This window comes from Carcharodon carcharias, chromosome 20 (assembly GCF_017639515.1).
Source record: "Carcharodon carcharias isolate sCarCar2 chromosome 20, sCarCar2.pri, whole genome shotgun sequence".
Lineage (NCBI taxonomy): Eukaryota > Metazoa > Chordata > Chondrichthyes > Lamniformes > Lamnidae > Carcharodon > Carcharodon carcharias.
In genome coordinates, this window is record NC_054486.1 from 35,550,980 (window position 1) to 35,569,788 (window position 18,809).

General features: G+C 43.0%; 1 protein-coding gene across 1 annotated transcript; it reads right to left on the minus strand.

Moving 5' to 3' along the window:
* Nucleotides 1–223: 223 nt before the first annotated feature.
* Nucleotides 224–17,347, minus strand: LOC121292320 (photoreceptor outer segment membrane glycoprotein 2-like). The gene is made up of 3 exons (XM_041214172.1): nt 16,767–17,347; nt 2,251–2,497; nt 224–490 (listed from the first exon to the last, which is right to left on the minus strand). Exons 1-3 carry the CDS (start codon nt 17,345–17,347, stop codon nt 224–226), a joined length of 1,095 nt encoding a protein of 364 aa, XP_041070106.1.
* Between the last annotated feature and the right edge of the window lie 1,462 nt (nt 17,348–18,809).

The following is an 18,809-nucleotide window of genomic DNA, read 5'->3' on the forward strand; positions in this document are numbered from 1 at the left end:
CTATTGAAAATGACAAAACCTCCCTCAATATCTGGGATTGATTCAACAGCCACTGTGGCTATCCTTAAGTAATGTATATTGCATAACATTTGACCATTGCTTTATTAGAACGTTTACCCTTTCGCAACTCGCGTTTCAGAATGGGATCACAACAATCAAGGCAGAATTTCATGTAATTCTAAAACCCAGAAGAGCCGAGGAGGAAGTTGATAGTCTGTTGGCCTTAACTGGCAATGGGGAAGGCTTTGAGTGGAATGTTGTCAGGTCCATACGCAGCTTTTTTAACATCCAAATTGGGATCTTCCACTCCCGAGATGGTGGATATCTGATCAACCTTGTGCAGGTTTTTGGTGATGTTGAAATTTGCTTTGGCTTTTTCTACAAAGTCGTTCTCCAGTAGCCAGCCCTCTGACTCACACTCAGGGTCATCTTGAAGGAAGACATTTTCCATTGCAGTCTGGAGGTACCTGACACCAATGAGAACTGAAACCTACAGCCAAGCAGAAAAGTGTTCTTTTAGAATAGCGAGATGGAACATTATTATATAGCACCTGTTGTGACCTCAGGATATCCCAATGTGTTTCTCAGGCAAGTCACACCTAATGAGCCTAATTGAATTTTTGAAAGAGATGGCTGAAGTAGAGAACAGAGGAATGTGGATATTATTTATATGGACTTCCAGAAGATATTTTGTAAAGTCCTTCATAAGAGACGGTTAGCTAAAGTTAAAGCTCATGGGAATGAAGGCAAATTATTGACCTGGTTAGGAAATTGAATGCTGGAGACAAACAGGAGGGATAATGGATAGATCCTCTAATTGGCAGGATGTAACTTTGTGTTCCACAAGGATCTGTTTTGGAGTCTCAACTATACACTATATTTATTAATGAGGTAGAAAGCCCAATTTGCCAATGACACAAGGACAGACAGCATTGTAAGCAATGTAGATGCAAACATAAAATTACAAAGGGGTATTGATGGATTCTGTGAATGGGCACAACCCTGGCAAATGGATTTCAACGTAGGCAAAGTTGAGGTCATCTACATTGGACCGAAAAAGGGTAGAACAGAATGCTTCCTAAATAATGAAAAGCTAGAAGCAGTGGAAGTCCAAAGAGACTTTGGGACCCAGGCATACAGATCATTAAAATGTCATGGACAGGTACAGAAAATAATTTAGAAAAAAGCTCATGCATTGTTGGTATTTAGATCTAGAGGAAAGACTACAAGGGGTTAGAAGCCATGCTTCAGCTATTTAAAAAAAAAACCCTGGTTAGAGCACACCTGGAGTACTGTGAGCAACTATAGGTATCATAAGAATGATATTTAGGCCTTGGGAGTGCAACGTCAGTTTACCAGAATAATATCTTGATTCCTCATTGAGGAAAGTTTGCACTAGGGTTGTATTCCCTGGAATTTAAAAGAATATAAGGGATGATTTAACAGAAGTTTTCAAGATATTAAGAGGAACAGAAAGGGTAGATTGGGCGAAACTATTTCTGCTAGCTGGAGAGTTTAGGACTAGGAGGCAAAGTCTAAAAATTTGAGCCAGACTTTTCAGGAGTGAAATTAAGAAACAATTCTCCATGCAAAGGATGGTAGAAGTTTGGAACTCTCTTCCGTAAATGGCAATTGACAATAGATCAATTGATTTTAAAACTGAGATTGATAGATTTTTGTTATTTAAGTTATCCAGGAATATTGGGCAAAGGGGTTAAGTCACAGATCAGGCAGAACTGGCCCAAAGGGCTAAATGCCTACTCCTGTTCCTATGTACTAATCAATGAAGAACTTTTGAACTGTAGACACAGTTTCAATGAAAAGGTATGGCAGTAAGCTCCCACAAACACTAATGTGAAAGTGACCAAATAATCTATTTTAGTCATTTTGATTGAGATATAAAAATTGGCCAGGACACTGAACTCCCCTGATCCTCTTCTTGTAGTGCCATAAGATAACCTACAGAGGGAACTGGTGGAGCTTTGGTTTAACATCTCATCCGAAAAGCGGCACCTCTGTGCCACTGGAGTGCTAGCCTGGATTTTGTGTTTAATTTCTTTGCCAGGACTTGAACCCACAGCCTTCTGACTAAGATGCGAGTGTGGGACCCACCAGCCATAGCTGATACCTGAGACTCATTTACTACTTCATATGAGAAAATCATAGAACTTAATAGATTCCTAGTTGATGGAATCAGCAAATAATGTGGATAGAAAGGAAATTATTGTATATTTAACTCCAAAGGTTTACCTCAAAAAGCCAAATGATGAGCACAGAGAATCCTATGGATTGCATGATCTGGGTGTAATAATCCAACAGTGCCTGTCTGCAACCTGTTGTCCAGTGGTTGAGCTCTTCTGTCACGTAGTCATAGTTGTAATGAGCGGTGTTGTTGGTGAGTTGACGTTGGATACAAGGGCGGGGAGAGTTGTAGTTGCAGCAACTGAAGGGAATACCGTCCAACAAGTACTTCCCATTCACGTTACTCTTCAAACGGCTGCAATCAGAAAATAGCTGGCATGTAAACCTACCTCCTGAACATTATTCATCATTGAAGTAGACTCATTTCACCCAAGGAACAGAAGTCATTGAATCTTACAACATAGAAAGAGGCTATCTGGCCCTTTGTGGCCATGTTGACCCTCTGAAAGAAATTAGTCAACTTCTTGTACTCCTTCAGAGCAGCTCTACAAGTTATTCCTTTCCAAGTACTTCCCAAATCCCTTTTGAAAATCATTATTGAATGTGGTCCCACAACTCTTTTAGTGCATTCCATATTATTCACTGAGTAATCTCCTGTTTGGTCCTTTTCGAAATGAAATGTGTGTCCTCTGGAAATTTGCTACTGGAAACAGTTTTTCCCTATTTGTTCTATCAAAACCCTTCATAATTTTGAACACCACAAATTCAGTTTGGATTAAGTAATCTTGGATCTGGGGCAGGAGATAAAGAGGGAGCAAGCCTGAGGGGAAAGGGCCAGAGACCCATAAGTAAAAGCTGTGGACTTGAAGGAATTCGGGGGCTGGTGTACAGAGGGTGTGCCATCATCAGGAAGCAAGATTTAAAAAAACTAAGAGGCATCAGCACAAGGCAAGATGTTGATTGGTGAGCAGCTGGCGAGTTTTTTTTTATATAAGTTCTTTTAAGTCTTTAGTTTATCACTATAACTGCTGATGCTGATCCACCCAGCACCAGGAACAGTTGCACATGCACACTCGATGCACGCTGTGTCCACTGGTGCATGTGTAATTACTCATGTCAATGAACCAGTGCCAGTATGGGTTTGCCTCTGAATGAAGTGACATCACTCAATGCCTGCAGCTCAGGGAACTTTCCTGTCCACCACTGGCCCACTATCCCAGCCGTCTCTTGCTTGCCCCCCCACAATAGCCCTCCCCACCGTGTGACTCTTCTCCCTTTTCAATCACAAGTAAAACTTTTATTTTGTCCAAACATGGCAGCAAAATAATTTCAAACAACACTGACCATTAACTTCTCCAACTGTAATAACTTGAAATAAGACACATTTACACAGCTTGATCATGTAAAATTGAGTAAATAATTCCTCAACTTTTGTATATCTGCCATCTTTGAAGCCATCATGGGAAGTGCAATCTCTGCAGTTGCAGCGTAAGCAAACTCAGCCTTCGTTTATTTCTTAGTTAGTCTAATAAATAGAGGCATGGCAGGGAACCTCAGCCCCATGCAGTGCATATCCTGTTCCATGTAGGAACTTCTTGTGCCCTGGACAACCACATGTGCAGGAAGTGTCATCAGTTGGATCAGCTGGAGCTCAATGTTTGGAGGTTGAGCAGCAGTGGTGTCACTGTGGTGCATCTATGAGGCTGGGAGCTGCTTGGATATGTTTCGGAGGTGGTCACCCAACAGCTTAAGAGTGAGTGGACAGAGAGGGAATGAGTGACCCATCGAGAAGGACCAGGCAGATAGCCCAGGAGTCCCCTGAATGTAGTTCACTTTCCAACCAGTTTTCCATCATGAATACTGGGGAGAGCAATGGTTTCTCTGGGCTGTGCAGCCAGAACAGAGCACCACGTCTGATTCAACTGTACATGGGTGGGGTAGGGAGAGGAAGATTGAGATGTGGGATTTTATAGTGAGAGGAACCTTCACATATTTTTGTCATCATAGAAGTGAATCCAGGAAGGTATATTGTCTCCCTGGTGCCAGGGTAAAGGATGTCACTGGTTACAGGACATTCTGAGGAGGGAGGGTGAACAGCCAAAGGTTGTGGCTCATATCGGTAACAATGGCACGGGAAGAAAGAGGGATGAGGTCCTGCAGGCAGATTTTAGGGAGCTAGGAAGGTAACAAATAGGACCTCAAAGCTAGTAATCTCCAGATTACTTCCATTACCACGTGCTGGTAAGCATTGAAACAGGAGGATAGAGCAAATGCGAATATAGTTAGAGAAATGGTGCAGGAGGGAGGGCTTTAGATTCCTGGGACACTGGGGCTGGAGGAAATGGGACCTAGACAAAGAATCAACAGGTTGCACCTAAACAGACACAGGACTAAAGTCCTTGAGGGGCAATTTGCTAGGGCTATTGGAGAGGGTTTAAACTAACTTGACATGAAAGAGGGAACCAGGATATAGCATTAGGGAGCATAAAACAAGGTGCAAAAGGGATTGGATGAAGCAGATAGCACTACAGTAAGAAACAGTAAGGCATTAGATAGGTTATAATAAGAGGAAAGGCATTAAGGTCTAATTCAGGTTTACAGTGAATGGATGTAGATGCACGCAGTGTGGTAAATAAGGTTGGTGAGCTGCAAGCACAAATAGCCACAAAGGAACATGATGTCATGGTGATAAGAGTCCTGGCTTTAAAAAGGACAAGATTGGGTACCAAACATTTCTGGATACAAGGTGTTCAGGAAATTACTCAAGGAAAGAAAGGAGGAAGGGTTGCGGTAATAATTAAGGTAAATATTACAGTGCTGGAGAGAGAGAAAGTTCTTGGGGGGGTGGGGTGCAGTCAAGGACAGAGTCTATTTGGTTACAGCCAAGAAACAATAGAGGTAGTATTTTACTACTGAGTGTGTTCTATAGGCTCCCTAAGAGTGAGAAGGATATAGAGGAGGAAAATTGCAGGGAAATTATGGAGAAGAGCAAAAGCTACAGAATAGTTATAACGGGGAACATTTTTTTTTCTAATATAGACTGCAATAGTAATGGTATAAAGGGAAGAGTTTCTGAAGTGTGTTTAGGAGAATTTTCTAGATCAGTTGTATCATAAAGTTTAGGTTAGCTAAGAAAAAGAATCAATCTAAAGTAAGAATACCAAAGTTGAAGGAGGGCCAATTTCAGTGGGATAAGAAAAGATCTGGCCAGATGAACTGGAATCAAGGATTGGCAAATGGATCTGTAATAGGACAATGGTCTGCCTTAAAGATAAGATGGTTCAGGTACATTCCCACACGGGAAAGATAAGGCAACCAAATCCACAACTCCCTGGATACAATAGAGAGTAAGATGGAGGAGAAAAAAAGATGACCAATGTCAGGTTGATAATACAAGTCAAAACCAAGCTAAATATAGAAAGTTCAGAGGGAAAGTGAAAAAGGAAGCCAGGAAAAGAGTATGAGAAGAGATTGGTGGTTAACATAAAAGGGAATTCAAATGCCGCCTTTAGGTACATAAATAGTAAAAGGGTAGTAAGAGGAGGGATTAGGCCAATTAGGGACCAAAACAGAATCCATGCTTGGAGGTGGGGGGCATGGCTGATGTACTAACCGAGTACTTTGCATCTGTCTTAACCAAGGAAGAAGATTTTTAAAATTCATAGTAAAAGAAGAGCTAGCTGAGATACTGGATGGGCTAAGAATTGATAAAGGCAAGAGTTTAGGAAGTTTGGCTGTACTTAAAATTGACAAGTCACCAGCATCAGACGAGATGCATTTGAGGATGCTGAGGGAAGTAAGGGTGGAAATTACAAATGCGTTGTCCATAATCTTCCAGTCTTCCTTAGATACGGGGTGGTGCCAGAGGACTGGAGAATTGCAAGTGTCACAGTTCTGTTCAAAAAGGTTGTAAGGAACATGCAGAGTGCTGTTAGGGAGTTCCAGGATTTTGACCCAGCGGCAGTGAAGGAATGGCAATATAGTTCCAAGTCAGGATGCAGGATGGTGTGTGGTTTGGAGGGAAACTTGCAGGTGGTGGTGTTGCCATGCATCTACTGCCCTTGTCCTTCTAGATGATAGAGGTTGTGGGTTTGGAAGTAGCAGTCGAAGGAGCCAGGGTGAGTTGTTGCAACGCATCTTGTAGATGGTACACACTGCTGACACTGTGTAATGGTGGTAGATGGGGTGCCAATCAAGCGGGCTGCTTTGTCCTGGATGGTGTTGAGCTTCTTGAGTGTTATTGGAGCTGCACTCATCCTGGCAAGTGGGGAGTATTCCATCACATTCCTGATTTGTGTCTTGTAGATGGTGGACAGGTTTTGGGGAGTAGGGAGGTGAGTTACTCTCTGCATATTTCACAGTCTCTGACCTGCCCTTGTAGTATTTATATGGCTGGTCCAGTTCAGTTTCTGGTCAATGGTAACCTCCAGAATGTTGAGAATGGTTCCAGCGATGAGGAAGTATAGTTACATGGATAGGTTGGAGAAGCTTGGGCTGTTGGTCTTAGACAAGAAAAGGTTGAGAAGAAATTTGATAGTTTTTCAAAATTATGAGGGGTCTGAACAGAGTACATAGAGAGGAATTGTTCCCATTGATGGAAGGATCGAAAACTGAAGGACACCAATTTAAGGTTTTGAGTCTATAAGACTCTTCATCAGAACTAAAGAGGAATAAGAAATGTGGTGAAATATAAGTTGTTTAAGGGCAGTGGGACAGGTAGAGCTGGATAGAGGGCCAGTGATAGGTGGAGGCAAAGGAGAGATTGCCAAAGATGTCATAAACAATGGATGGAAATAAATTTTAGAAATAGGTGGGAAAAGAAAAATCGATATATAAAAAGATATGTAATAATTATTAGAAAAAAGGGGATAAAATAGGGGATGAGCAAGGAGGAGAAAGTTCATGATCTGAAGTTGTTAAACTCAATGTTGAGTCCAGAAGGCTGTAAAGTGCCTCATCGGAAGATGAGGTGCTGTTCCTCCAGTTTGCGTTGAGCTTCACTGGAACATTGCAGCAGGCCAAGGACGGACATGTGGGCATGAAAGGCCCCCTCCCACAACTCTTTCTCCGATACATCGATGACTGCTTCAGTGCCGCTTCGTGCTCTCTTCAGGACCTGGAAAAATTTATTAACTTTGCTTCCAATTTCCACCCCTCCATCATTTTCACATGGTCCATCTCTGACACTTCCCTTCCCTTCCTTGACCTCTCTCTCAATTTCTGGTAATAGACTGTCCACCAATATTAATTACAAGCCCACCGACTCCTACAGCTACCTCGACTACAGCTCCTCACACCCTGCTTCCTGTAAGGACTCCATCCCATTCTCTCAGTTCCTTCGCCTCCGTCGCATCTGTTCTGATGATTCCACTTTCCAAAACAGTTCTTTTGACATGTCTTCCTTCTTCCTTAACCGAGGTTTTCCACCCACGGTGGTTTACAGGGCCCTCAACTGTGTCTGGCCCATCTCCTGCGCATCCGCCCTCACACTTTCCTCTCCCTCCCAGAACCATGATAGGGTCCCCCTTGTCCTCACTTATCACCCCACCAGCCTCCGCAGTCAAAGGATCATCCTTCGCCATTTCCACCAATTCTAGCATGATGCCACCACCAAACACATCTTCCCTTCAACCCCCTGTCGGCATTCCGCAGGGATCATTCCCTCCACTGGTCCACTCCTCCATCACCCCCTACACCTCAATCTCCTCCCACGGCACCTTCCCATGCAATCACAGAAGGTGCAACACCTGCCCCTTTACTTCTCCCCTCCTCACCGTCCAAGGGCCCAAACATTCCTTTCAAGTGAAGCTGCTCCCAATGCGGTGGTCTCTGCATTGGGGAAACCAAATGCAGACTAGGTGACCGCTTTGTGGAACACCTTCGGTCTGTCCGCAAGCATTACTCAGACTTTCCTGACGCTTGCCATTTCAACACACCACCCTGCTCTCATGCCCACATGTCCATCCTTGGCCTGCTGCAATGTTCCAGTGAAGCTCAACACTGCAGGAATAGCATCTCATCTTCTGATTAGGCACTTTACAGCCTTCTGGACTTAACATTGAGTTCAACAACTTCAGATCATGAACTCTCTCCTCCATCCTCCCCCCCCCCCCTTTTTTTATCCCCTTTTTTCTAACAATCATTATATTTTTTAATATATTTTTTCTTTTCCCACCTATTTCTAATATTTTTTAAATTTATTTCCATCCATTGTTTTATCTCCACCTTTCAGCCTATTTCGATCCCTTCCCCTCCCCACCCGACTCCAACTAGGGCCATCTGTCACTTGCTCGTCCTGCTTTCTACCCATAATGTCACCATTAGCACATCCTTTAGCTAATATCATCACCGTCAACACCCCTTTGACCTTTTGCTTATGACATCTTTGGCAATCTCTCCTTTGCCTCCACCTATCACTGGCCCTCTATCCAGCTTCGTCTGTCCCACTGCCCTCAACCAGCTTATATTTCACCTCATTTCTTATGAGGAATAAAGAGGATTTAGTTCTGATGAGAAGTCATATGGACTCAAAACGTTAACTCTGTCTTCCTTTCCACAGATGCTGTCAGACCTGCTGAGTTTTTCCAGCAATTTTTGTTTTTATTTTAGTTTCAGATTCCCAGCAACTGCAGTATTTTGCTTTTATCACCAATTTAAGGTGTTTAGCAAAAGAAGCATTGGTGACATGAAGAAAATCTTTTTTTAATGCCATAAGTGGCAGGGATCTGGAATGCATGCCTGAGAGTCTGGTGGAGCACCTAAAGAGAAGTATTTGCAGGACTACAGGGAAAGGGCCAGCGAGTAGGAATAGCTGAATTACTCTTGTAGAGAACTAGTGCGCACATGATGGGCCAATTGGCCAACTCCTGTGCCGTAACCATTCTATTATTGAATGATTATAATTGGAGGATTAAATGATTAATGATACCAAAATAGATTTTCAAGATTGTGCCATTTATGGTTTGCTATCTTTTCATGTTAGTTCTCCCAAAGTGCATCACTTCACACTTCTCTTTACTGAACCAAGCTTCTGCCCATTTCACCATCTTGTCTATGTCATCCTAACGTCTGCAACTATCCTCATCACTATCTGCTACTTTGCCAAATTTTGTTTCATCTGAAAACTTTACAGTGCTGCTTCCTATACCCAGGGTCTAAGTCGTATGTTAAGGCAGAAAGATGAAATAGACCCAAAGCTGATCCTGGGGAATAGCAATACAGACCATCTCCTTGTCTGAAAAGCATCAATCCATCACCAACCTCTGCTTCCTGTCTCTGAACCAATTTGTATCTATATCATTTTTTTCCTTAAGAAGATGGAAACCCAACATATTAATTAGTTTCCTGTGTGGCACTTTGTGGAATGCCTTTCAAAAGTCGATACAACGTTTAATGCACCACCTTGATCATTATCTCTGTTATCTCATCAAAGAATTGAATCAAGTTAATCGAACACTATTTGCCTTTAACAAATCTATGCTGACTCTTCTTGATTACCGTACCTTTCGAAATAAACGTTTATTTTGTTCCCAATAATGGTTTCCAATAACTTCCCCACCACCAATGTAGTCTGCAGTTTCCTGCTTTATCTCGCTCCACTTTCTTGAATAGTAGTATAACATTAGCAACTATCCAGTCCTCCAGCAGTAATCCTGTATCTAATGAGGATTGAAAGATTGGGACCAATGCCTCTGCTATTTCGACCTTTCCTTTCCACAATCTAGGATGCATTCCATCTGGACCAGGGGACTTATCAGTTTTCAGTAATGCTGATCATTTCACGATGTTTTCTCTCTTTTACATTTGTGTCTATAACTACCACCCACCAACCCCCCCACCCCCCCACCCTCACCCCCACCCCCACCCCCACCTTTTAGTGCAACCTTTACATCATCTGCTTCCTCTGTGAAGACAGATGCAAAGTACTAATTTAGTTCAATAGCCATGTCTTCTGCTTCTACATGAAGATTTCCCTTTGGGTCCTTAATAGGCCTTTTCCTCTGTACGTTTACAAAATGTTTAAAGGTTTAGTTTAATGTTGTCTCTAAATTTTTTCTTGTAACCTCACTTTGTCTCCCATATTAACTTCTTCAATTCTCTCCTATACCTTCCATATTCATCCTGGTTATTAATCGGATCCTGCCCCTGAAATTTATCACATGCTTCCTGTTTTTGTTTGTTTTATATTATTTCCTTTTTCATCTAGGGTATAGATTTGTACCTGAACTCTCTCCTCCCTGAGTGCTTTCCATTGCTCCATTATTGCTTTATTCTTGCATCACCTTTTCCAACCCACCTGTTCGGTCCCTTCTTAAATCACTGAAATTAGCTCTTCACCAGTAGAGCATTTTTATCTTCAGTATTTTCTGGTCTCTTTCCTTAATTACTTTAAACTGAATTATGTTAGTCATCACTAGCTGGATGAGCTCCTACACATTCCACTTTCCCCACTTCATTTCCCACAACTAAATCCAACACTAGTTGGACTGGAGACATGTTGCCACCAAAGTTGTTCATCTCTCACCTCACTGTTTGGGGTTTAATTTTTTTAAAACAGCCCCCAGTAACAGCTTCACCTCTGTTCCTCAACACCAACTAAACAGATTCAGTCCTAGAACCACTTAGTAGACCCTTTCTATTTAAAACTGTAACATCATTAGTCACTACTACCACACCAACACCTCTCCTTCCTTCTCTATCATTCCTGAATACTTAATAACTAGGGGTACTAAGATTCCTTGGCTGGCCTTGTTTGAGCCATGTCTCTGTTAATGGAACCACTTTCTAATTCCATTTGGCGATGTGTTTCTGCAGCTCACTATCCTTATCACTTATACTACTGCCACGGACATACATAGTCTAAAACCTCTCCACACTTTTGCTGTTTTTCCAATCTCAGCCCTGCAATTTTTGGGATCTTCCTGATTTCACTGCTCCCCTCTAATATCATTGCTATTTTCTGGTTGCTCTTTCTCTGCCAGGTTGGCATTATCTTTCTATATCATCCAATATTTTGTATTAAGCGTTCATTTTATTGCCTCATAAATGGGGAAGTTATTGAAAACCATTATCGGGGCAAAAATGAACTTACATTTGGAAAGGACTTGGGCTTCAGTAGTCACTTGTGATGATATATTTCATATTTTAATTGCTGGTTGCATAAAAAATTTTCTTCTTGATCTCCCCAATGTTTCTAGTATTAATATTAAATTTGTCTCCTGAATTTGTTACTTGTTCACCAGTTATTGGAAATCATCTATGACTTGCTCGCTCAAGGCTTCTCAAAATGTGGAACACTTCCATTAAATTGACCTCAGTTTCCTCTGCTCCACTGGACGTCCCAAATATATAATTGATCAAAATACGAATCCATATGCAACAGTATCATTATCTCACTTCATTGATTTACCAGTGGTCATGTTAAGTTAGCATAAAACCAGCCACGTTCCACATGGACAGTCAGCATTTTGAAGACTCAATTAGAGAGGCAACAGCTGGGATTACATGGAGCATCAGGGAGAGTATTGGCAAAAAATCAGATGGAAGGATAGGGATGGCATGTTAACATTGTAGCAGTAGGGTCTGGTACATAAAGGATTAATGGGGGACTGAATATAGTACCAACACACAGTGATGTAAGAAGGCACATGACCAGAGCCAGAGTTCAGAGTCCAGAGATGGGTAAAGACTTAGACTGGAGTTAGCTCCATACCTGTACCCTCTACTGTAAATATGTACATAGCTATGAGTTGTTAATAAAGACTTGCTGTTAACATGCTCTGGAATGTGAAGTCTACTTTGAGGTGTCTGAAGCAGGATTCTTCATGGTGGCAGCCTCAGGATTAAAACCCCCATCCTCACAAGAATGCTGAGAAACCTTCCACAGATGCTGCACTGAACCCAACCCCCAACTGACACTACAGACACTGAGAAAATTTGCCAGAAAGGAAAAGCTTCAGAGACACGAGACTGGAAGCAGACAAGAAAGGTGGAAATTTTACTCAAGCAGGAGACTCCATTGCATCCTCCTTGGAAGTCCAGTTTAGCAAGCAGAGCTCACAGCCCGTAAGGCTGGGTGAGAAGCCCCTTTTACGTATTCAGTCAGAAGCGCCATTTGAAAGCAACCTATTGCTAAACCCTATCCCAGACTCTGAGTGTCAACACATGGCTCCTGAGTCCGTCAAAAAAATCATTAATAATTTATTTTGTCTATTCTGAGTAGCTCCTGACCATCCAAGTTAGGACAGCAAACTCATGGTTCTTTTCCAAGAGTCCCGACTCGTAACACAATACTGCTGAATGAATTAAGTTGGCAGCCAGCCAACCTACACTGTCACTGCAGTCCCTTCTTCAGGCAGAGGCCCGCCACCGCCATTTTGAAAAGCCCACCACAAATCGGCAAGTGCGGGAAGATCCTTTGTTCAGCAATAACTGGTGACGCCAGCTTGAAGCCTTCAATCTCGTAAAGCTGTACCCACACTTTTAAAATCATCAAAAATGGATTGCAATTCTTCACTTCCAGCTCCCCTGGAATTTACCTATGGCCCAAGCTAGTCACACAGTTGGGGTCTTTGGAGGAAAATATTTTTAAGATACAGCATTGCTGCAGGTCTCAATAAAAAATCAGAGGCAGAATAAGTTAGTACACTCCTTTACTCAATTGGGCCAATAGTAGACGACATCATTGCATGACAAGCTATTGATGAATCATCTGCCAACTCTGATGTTTTGAAATCTTTCAATGTCTATTTCCACTTGAGATCCAATGAAATACTACAGAGAGTTAAAATTTAATAAGAGAGTCCAATTCCCTGCGGAACCTGACGATTTCTTCATTACTGATCTCTGTAGGATGTGAATCTGGCAATTTAAAATCTGAGCTCATCTGAAACAGAATCACGGTGGTTGTTGCAGATGATTCACACTCTGGAAGATCTTACCCTCTGGAAGGCTATCCTGCTGGTTAGACTGTCTGAGCTATGTGAGCAGCACAGGACTGTCCTCAGGGAAGAGAACACTTCATGGGACAGAAACTAATCCTCTGTCTAGTATATCAGGCCACTAAAGTGCAGGGAACACCCAAATCAGGGAAAGAAACCCCTAACCACCCAGCAGAGCGACCTCACCAGTGCTGCGATGAGAAGTGCCCTCACAGGGGAAATCATTGCCCTGCAGGCACTGTCCAATGTTTCCACTGCAATCGACAGGGACGCTTGGTAAACTGTGCAAGGTAAAACCCCAGCAAAACACAAACATCCCAAAGACAACCCACGAGGTCAAGACCAAAGACCCAGAAGAGAGACAACCATTCTTCTTGGGGGACATCAGAGAATGCAGTTCTTCATTTTGGAATTCTGACATCCTAGTAAATGGTCATCTAACAAATTTTAAATTAGATTTGAGTGGCAGCATGACAGTTCTGCCTGACAAGGAACCACGTCTCCAAGGCCTTTGCATTCGAACGTCGGACACTCCATTGAATGGAATAGGGGGAGTCCGACTCCCGGTAATTAGTGTGGTTCTTGAACCACTGAGGTACGGTGACAAACAAATCTCTGAGCTGATGTACATTGTCCAGAATCAGTCTTTGTCTCTTCTGAGCGGGGCTGTCTGCGTAGCTCTCGATCTTCTCCAGCCGGTGGAAGATGTCAAGACTATCACTGTCGTTAGCCCGCCAGAACAGCACAGTCCTGAGTCCTCAAACACTAAAGAGTATTCAGACTCTGATTTCACCTGTGATCTTTCTTTTATTTTTGTGGAGCAGGTTTGCCCATTATCTTCCAGTCCTGGAAGGCCCCCAGTGGTCAGACCAACCTGCCATACCCAAGATTACCATTACACTTCCAGTAGCAGTGATACCAGAGACCCATCAACAGTCTGAGCAATCTCTACCTCCAACTAAGGTGATGATACAGTTGGTAGACACACCAGACACACCAACCACTGCGCGCACACAGCAACTTCCAGCCAACATGACAAAACCACAAGGGATGCTGGAACCTGGTAGCAGTTGCCCCTTATCAACAACAAAAAGCAGGTGTTGAGCATTCTACCTTATCATCTTCTTGCCACAGGAACGCTTTTCCTCAGCTTCCAGGCAGCCTAAACGGTGAAGAAAGGATGAAAAACACTGGCAAGCAGACAAATACTATTTTCGCCCACTCCACAAGAAACAATCAAGAGTAACAGTAACCGTGCACTGCCAAACCAGCCAGACCAACCAGGCATGGTTTAACTTCAAGCAATGAAATAAATGGATGAAACCATTCCCAAACATCAGTCCAACCTCCGAGAACCAGAAGCAGCGAAGCCCACCACTCTCCCAACAGAACAGCAAAGGAGATGTGGAAGGGTTACAAGACCTGCAGACCGCCTGAATCTCTAACTTCAAGGACTTGAGGAAGGAGATGGGGTAGCGAGAATGTTGTTAATGTTAATACTATAATAGCAAAATTGTTGGAATAGCATTAAGATTGTAACAATAAGGTAAATGCACAAGGCTTATAACAATTTAAGACATGCAATGAACTAAAGTGACTACACCCATGGGATAAAGTCTTGGGGGCAGGTGTAGCAGTAAGGTCTGGTACTACTTAAAGGGTTAATGTGGGACTGAGTACAGTATTGCCCACACAGTGATGTAAGAAGGCACATGACCCAGAGCCAGGGGCAGTCTGGAGATGGATAAAGACCTAAGATGGAGTCTGCTCCATACCTGCATCCTCTACTGTAAATATGTACATTAAAATCTTGCCATTAACATATTCTAGACTATGAATACTACTTTATGGTATCTGAAGCAGGATTCTTCAAACAGCGACAGTGAAGTTTGTTGACGGATCTCTCTCCCTGAGGCCGTGTGGCCCTTAAACAGCCAATTAGGAGCTACTTCAGGGCCTTTTCAGGCCCTCCACCACGTCGGGAGGCCACTAGATATACCCTGGCAGCCTCCTCTTGAGGGGTGCAGTGGGGTGGTGGGTTTGGCCCTCCTGACCTGGCAACAAGGGCATCCCCCCCCCGGAAACAGCACAACCGCAATCCCCCCCCCCCCCCCCGCCCCCCCACCGCCATCCCCTTTCCCTCACTAACAACCTCACTCCTCCTTGCCGAGGCCTGTTTGACTGGTCCCAGTGAGCCCAACCCCGCTTATGTGTTCTGGGGCCTCCTCCATTGTTGCTGGTCCTGTCTGGTTGCAGTCCCAGCAGTGGACACTGATCCAGCCCTCTGACTGGCTGGCAGCTCGTGGGGGCAGGAGCACCAACATCAGGCAGTAAATTGTCTGATGCATATAAAATCAGGTCAGGCCCCCATAGCCTGCTTCGGCAGGGTTGCCTCGACATTCCAGCTAGTCAACTGACCACTCACTGACCCATAAAATCCTGGCGCACATTCCTGCAGACTGGGTCCTCTTCTTTGCACCTTCCCACCACCTCTTTCCCTTGCACTGCTCCTCCGAGTCCTGTTTCTGCTGTAACTAATTCTGAATAACATTCAGTTGGTGGAAATCCTCAGGAGCTCAAATTCCCAAACACAGTGATCAGAATCACTTATGCTAATGGTAGGATTTGGGCAGGGTGGTGCTAGTGGGGGAGAAGCGAAGAAAGCAACAGATATGAATGATGCTTTTGAGAAGGAGAGGTCACTATGTAATAGTTAAAAGAGATGAGGTTTGACTTTAGAAACCATAGAACCATAGAAAAGTACAACACAGAGGGAGGCCATTTGGCCCATCAAGTCTGCACTGGATCTTTCAAAGTGTAACCCAGTAGTGACCCAAAGAGTGACTCACATGCTCTTTCTCTAACATCCCTGTAATATTTTCTCCTTCAAGCATGTATCCAATTTGCTTCTGAAGGGTTACCACAGGATCTGTATCCACCACTATATCAGGCTGTGCATTCCAGACCACAACAACATTACCTGACAAAGAATTTCCTCACATCGTGACTAGTTCTTTTGCCATTCACCTTTATTCTGTGCCTTTTCATTACCGACCCATCAGCCATTGGAAATAGTTTCTCTTTATTTGTTCCATCTAAACCCTTCATAATTTTGAATCCCTGCATCAAATCTTCTCTAAGAGGAATAACCTCAACTCCTGTAAATGTGTTCCCTCATCCCTGAAATTATTCTGGCTAATTTTTTTTCTGTACTCTTGCCAAAGCCTCACATTCTTGCTAAAGTGTGGTGCCCAGAGATGGACACAATCCAGTGTTTTATACTGGTATAGCATAATGTCCTGATTTTTGTATTCTATGTCTTTATTTATAACTCTCAGCATCTCATTTGCATTTGTTTTGTTTACCTGTCTTACCACCTGTTGAATGAGAACAAAGAGATGCCATGAGACCAGGAGTTCTGCTGTTTTGGGAATGAGTCAATGTGGATAATGGGAGTCTTTTTTTTAAACCCCACTAAGAAGCATTGAACAATGTACAATGCAGGACGAAGGAAAGGAAACTGAGAGGCTCAATATATGAAAGAAGATAAACAGAAAAAACAATCAATATTGGGAAAATGAGAGAGGTTGACAGAAGATGCAAAATGAGACACTCAAATTTTTGAATTGAAATCTATAGTTTGAATCTCAAAGTGTTTGTTCCACATATTTCCTTTCTACTTACTCCTGAACATCTTTTGAGTTCATGTCCAAATAGCGTGTGCTGATCCACTGGATCTCAAACCAGTCTCTAAAACCGTTGTTCCCACAGCAGCGGAACTCAAAATGCAGCTCATCCATGGTCGTCTTCATGAAGCACCATCCCGGTGCATCGGTGTCCTTGTAAAAGCTCATGGCTTGCTTTAGGCCCAGATAGAGTGATTCCTCCAGCGTGCTCCTCATTGTGTAGCACATCAAGGCGCCAACAAGGATGCAGAAGGTGAAGAAAAAGGTGCAGATGATGTAAGGAAGGATGACCAGCCTCCAACGGGTGAACCTGTTGTTGTCCGAACAATCATGGCAGATCTTGCCCCCAAGGAAATTGATGCCACAGGCAATGGCTCCCACAGCTATCAGCATGTTCGGCACAGAATCCGTCCCTTGGCTGGCCATCACTTTGCTGCGTTTCCTGATCTCCATTTTCAGAAAAATTCCCAAGCTGATCAAAACCAGACCCATCATAACTGACACCCAGTTTAAGATCCACAACACTTGGGCCAGTTTGTCCCTTTTGCTCTTGGTGAATTTTACTCGTAGAACTGCCATATGGTTGAGCCAATATGTTGGCTGTCCAACTTTGAGTGGAAGTAGGTTGAGAGGTCAGATCACAAAATCACAGGGGACTCTGTCCCATGGAGGTGGGATCACAAGTGACTGGATGCTTCACCTGGCAAAGACAAATTCATTACTTACAATTTTTCCAATTCTTTATAATATGTTTCTGTGAAAGTCATAGGTAGTGCTCTATTTTAGATGCTCTTTGAATTTTAGATTAATACTTTTAAATATAAAACACTTTTTTGTAAAATAAAAGCAGAAAATGTTGAAAGTAGGTACAACAACTGTGGAGACAGAGGCAGAGTTAAAATTTCCATTGGAACTGGAGGAAGGTAGAGCTTTAACAGGGTGGAGGGCAGAAGCAATGAAATGACAAAAGGGATGAAAATGCAAGGGCCAAAGTGGGTGAAAATAGGACAAATACAGAAACAATAGATATCTCCAGAGGTGCTTTAAATAGGTGCAACAGATAGTAAAGTGGAAAGGAAGCATGGAAAATCTGGTGGGAAGGGTTGCTGAGAGCAGGAATGTGGCAGGGAAAGGCAGGTAGGTCCAAGAATGCAGAACACCCATTCCTCTCCCCTCCCTCCAAGCTGTCGATTAATAAGGGATCTGCTAACCCAAGCTCCAGTCCACACCACCTTCACACCCAGTCCATCTGGTTCAGCCATCTTCTGTTACCAGAATTTGCTGTCTGAAAGAAAATGATACTCCAGTTCATGGTTAGGCTGAATCTGACCAAGGTATGTCTTTGGAATGTTCATATTGTAACTTTTGATTATCTTCCTTAACTGGTATATTTTTTCATTGCTACAAAATATATTTGAGACAACATTGCTTCTGATAACCCTAAATGTAGAATGATACAGTACAGAATGAGATCATTCGGCCCATTGTGCCTTTGCTGACTCTTTGAAAGAGATGTCCAATTAGTCCCACTCTACTGCTCTTTCCAAGAGTCCTTCATTTTTTTCCTTTCCAAAAATACATCCAGTTCTCTTTTGGGAGTTATTATTGAGCCTGTTTCCACCACCCTACCAGGCAGCACATTTCAGATTGCAACTCACTTGTGTTATCTCCCCCTCTGGCTCTTTTGTTAATTATCTTGACATGATCTTACCAACAATCTGTGCCCTCTGGCTACCAACCCTCCTGTCAATGGAAACAGTTCCTCCTAATTTATTCCATTTAAACCCTTCATAGTTTGACTCTTACTTGTATTTATTTTAAAAGTATGCAAAAGCATTCACATAAAAATATAAACAAACCTCTTCAGTTGAGTAGGAATTCAGATGATTCAAGCTTGTTCGCAAGCAGTGAAATTGAATTGGCGGTGCTAAAATTGACCCAAGGCAATGATTAGAATCATGATGAGAGAGAAACTGGTAGCAGGCTGCTCTGCCCACTGCTGCTCATTGCTAAAGGATTTAGCTGGGACACCTGCTGCAGT

What these genes read in the sequence shown, in the direction of transcription:
- LOC121292320 (XM_041214172.1), bottom strand. Translation starts at nt 17,347, where the DNA reads ATGGCAGTTCTACGAGTAAAATTCACCAAGAGCAAAAGGGACAAACTG. An exon ending in AACTCAAAAGATGTTCAGGA is followed by an intron (nt 2,498 to 16,766) that starts GTAAGTAGAAAG and finishes TTCTGATTGCAG; the next exon opens with CCGTTTGAAGAGTAACGTGA. An exon ending in TCATCATTTGGCTTTTTGAG is followed by an intron (nt 491 to 2,250) that starts GTAAACCTTTGG and finishes GCTTGGCTGTAG; the next exon opens with GTTTCAGTTCTCATTGGTGT.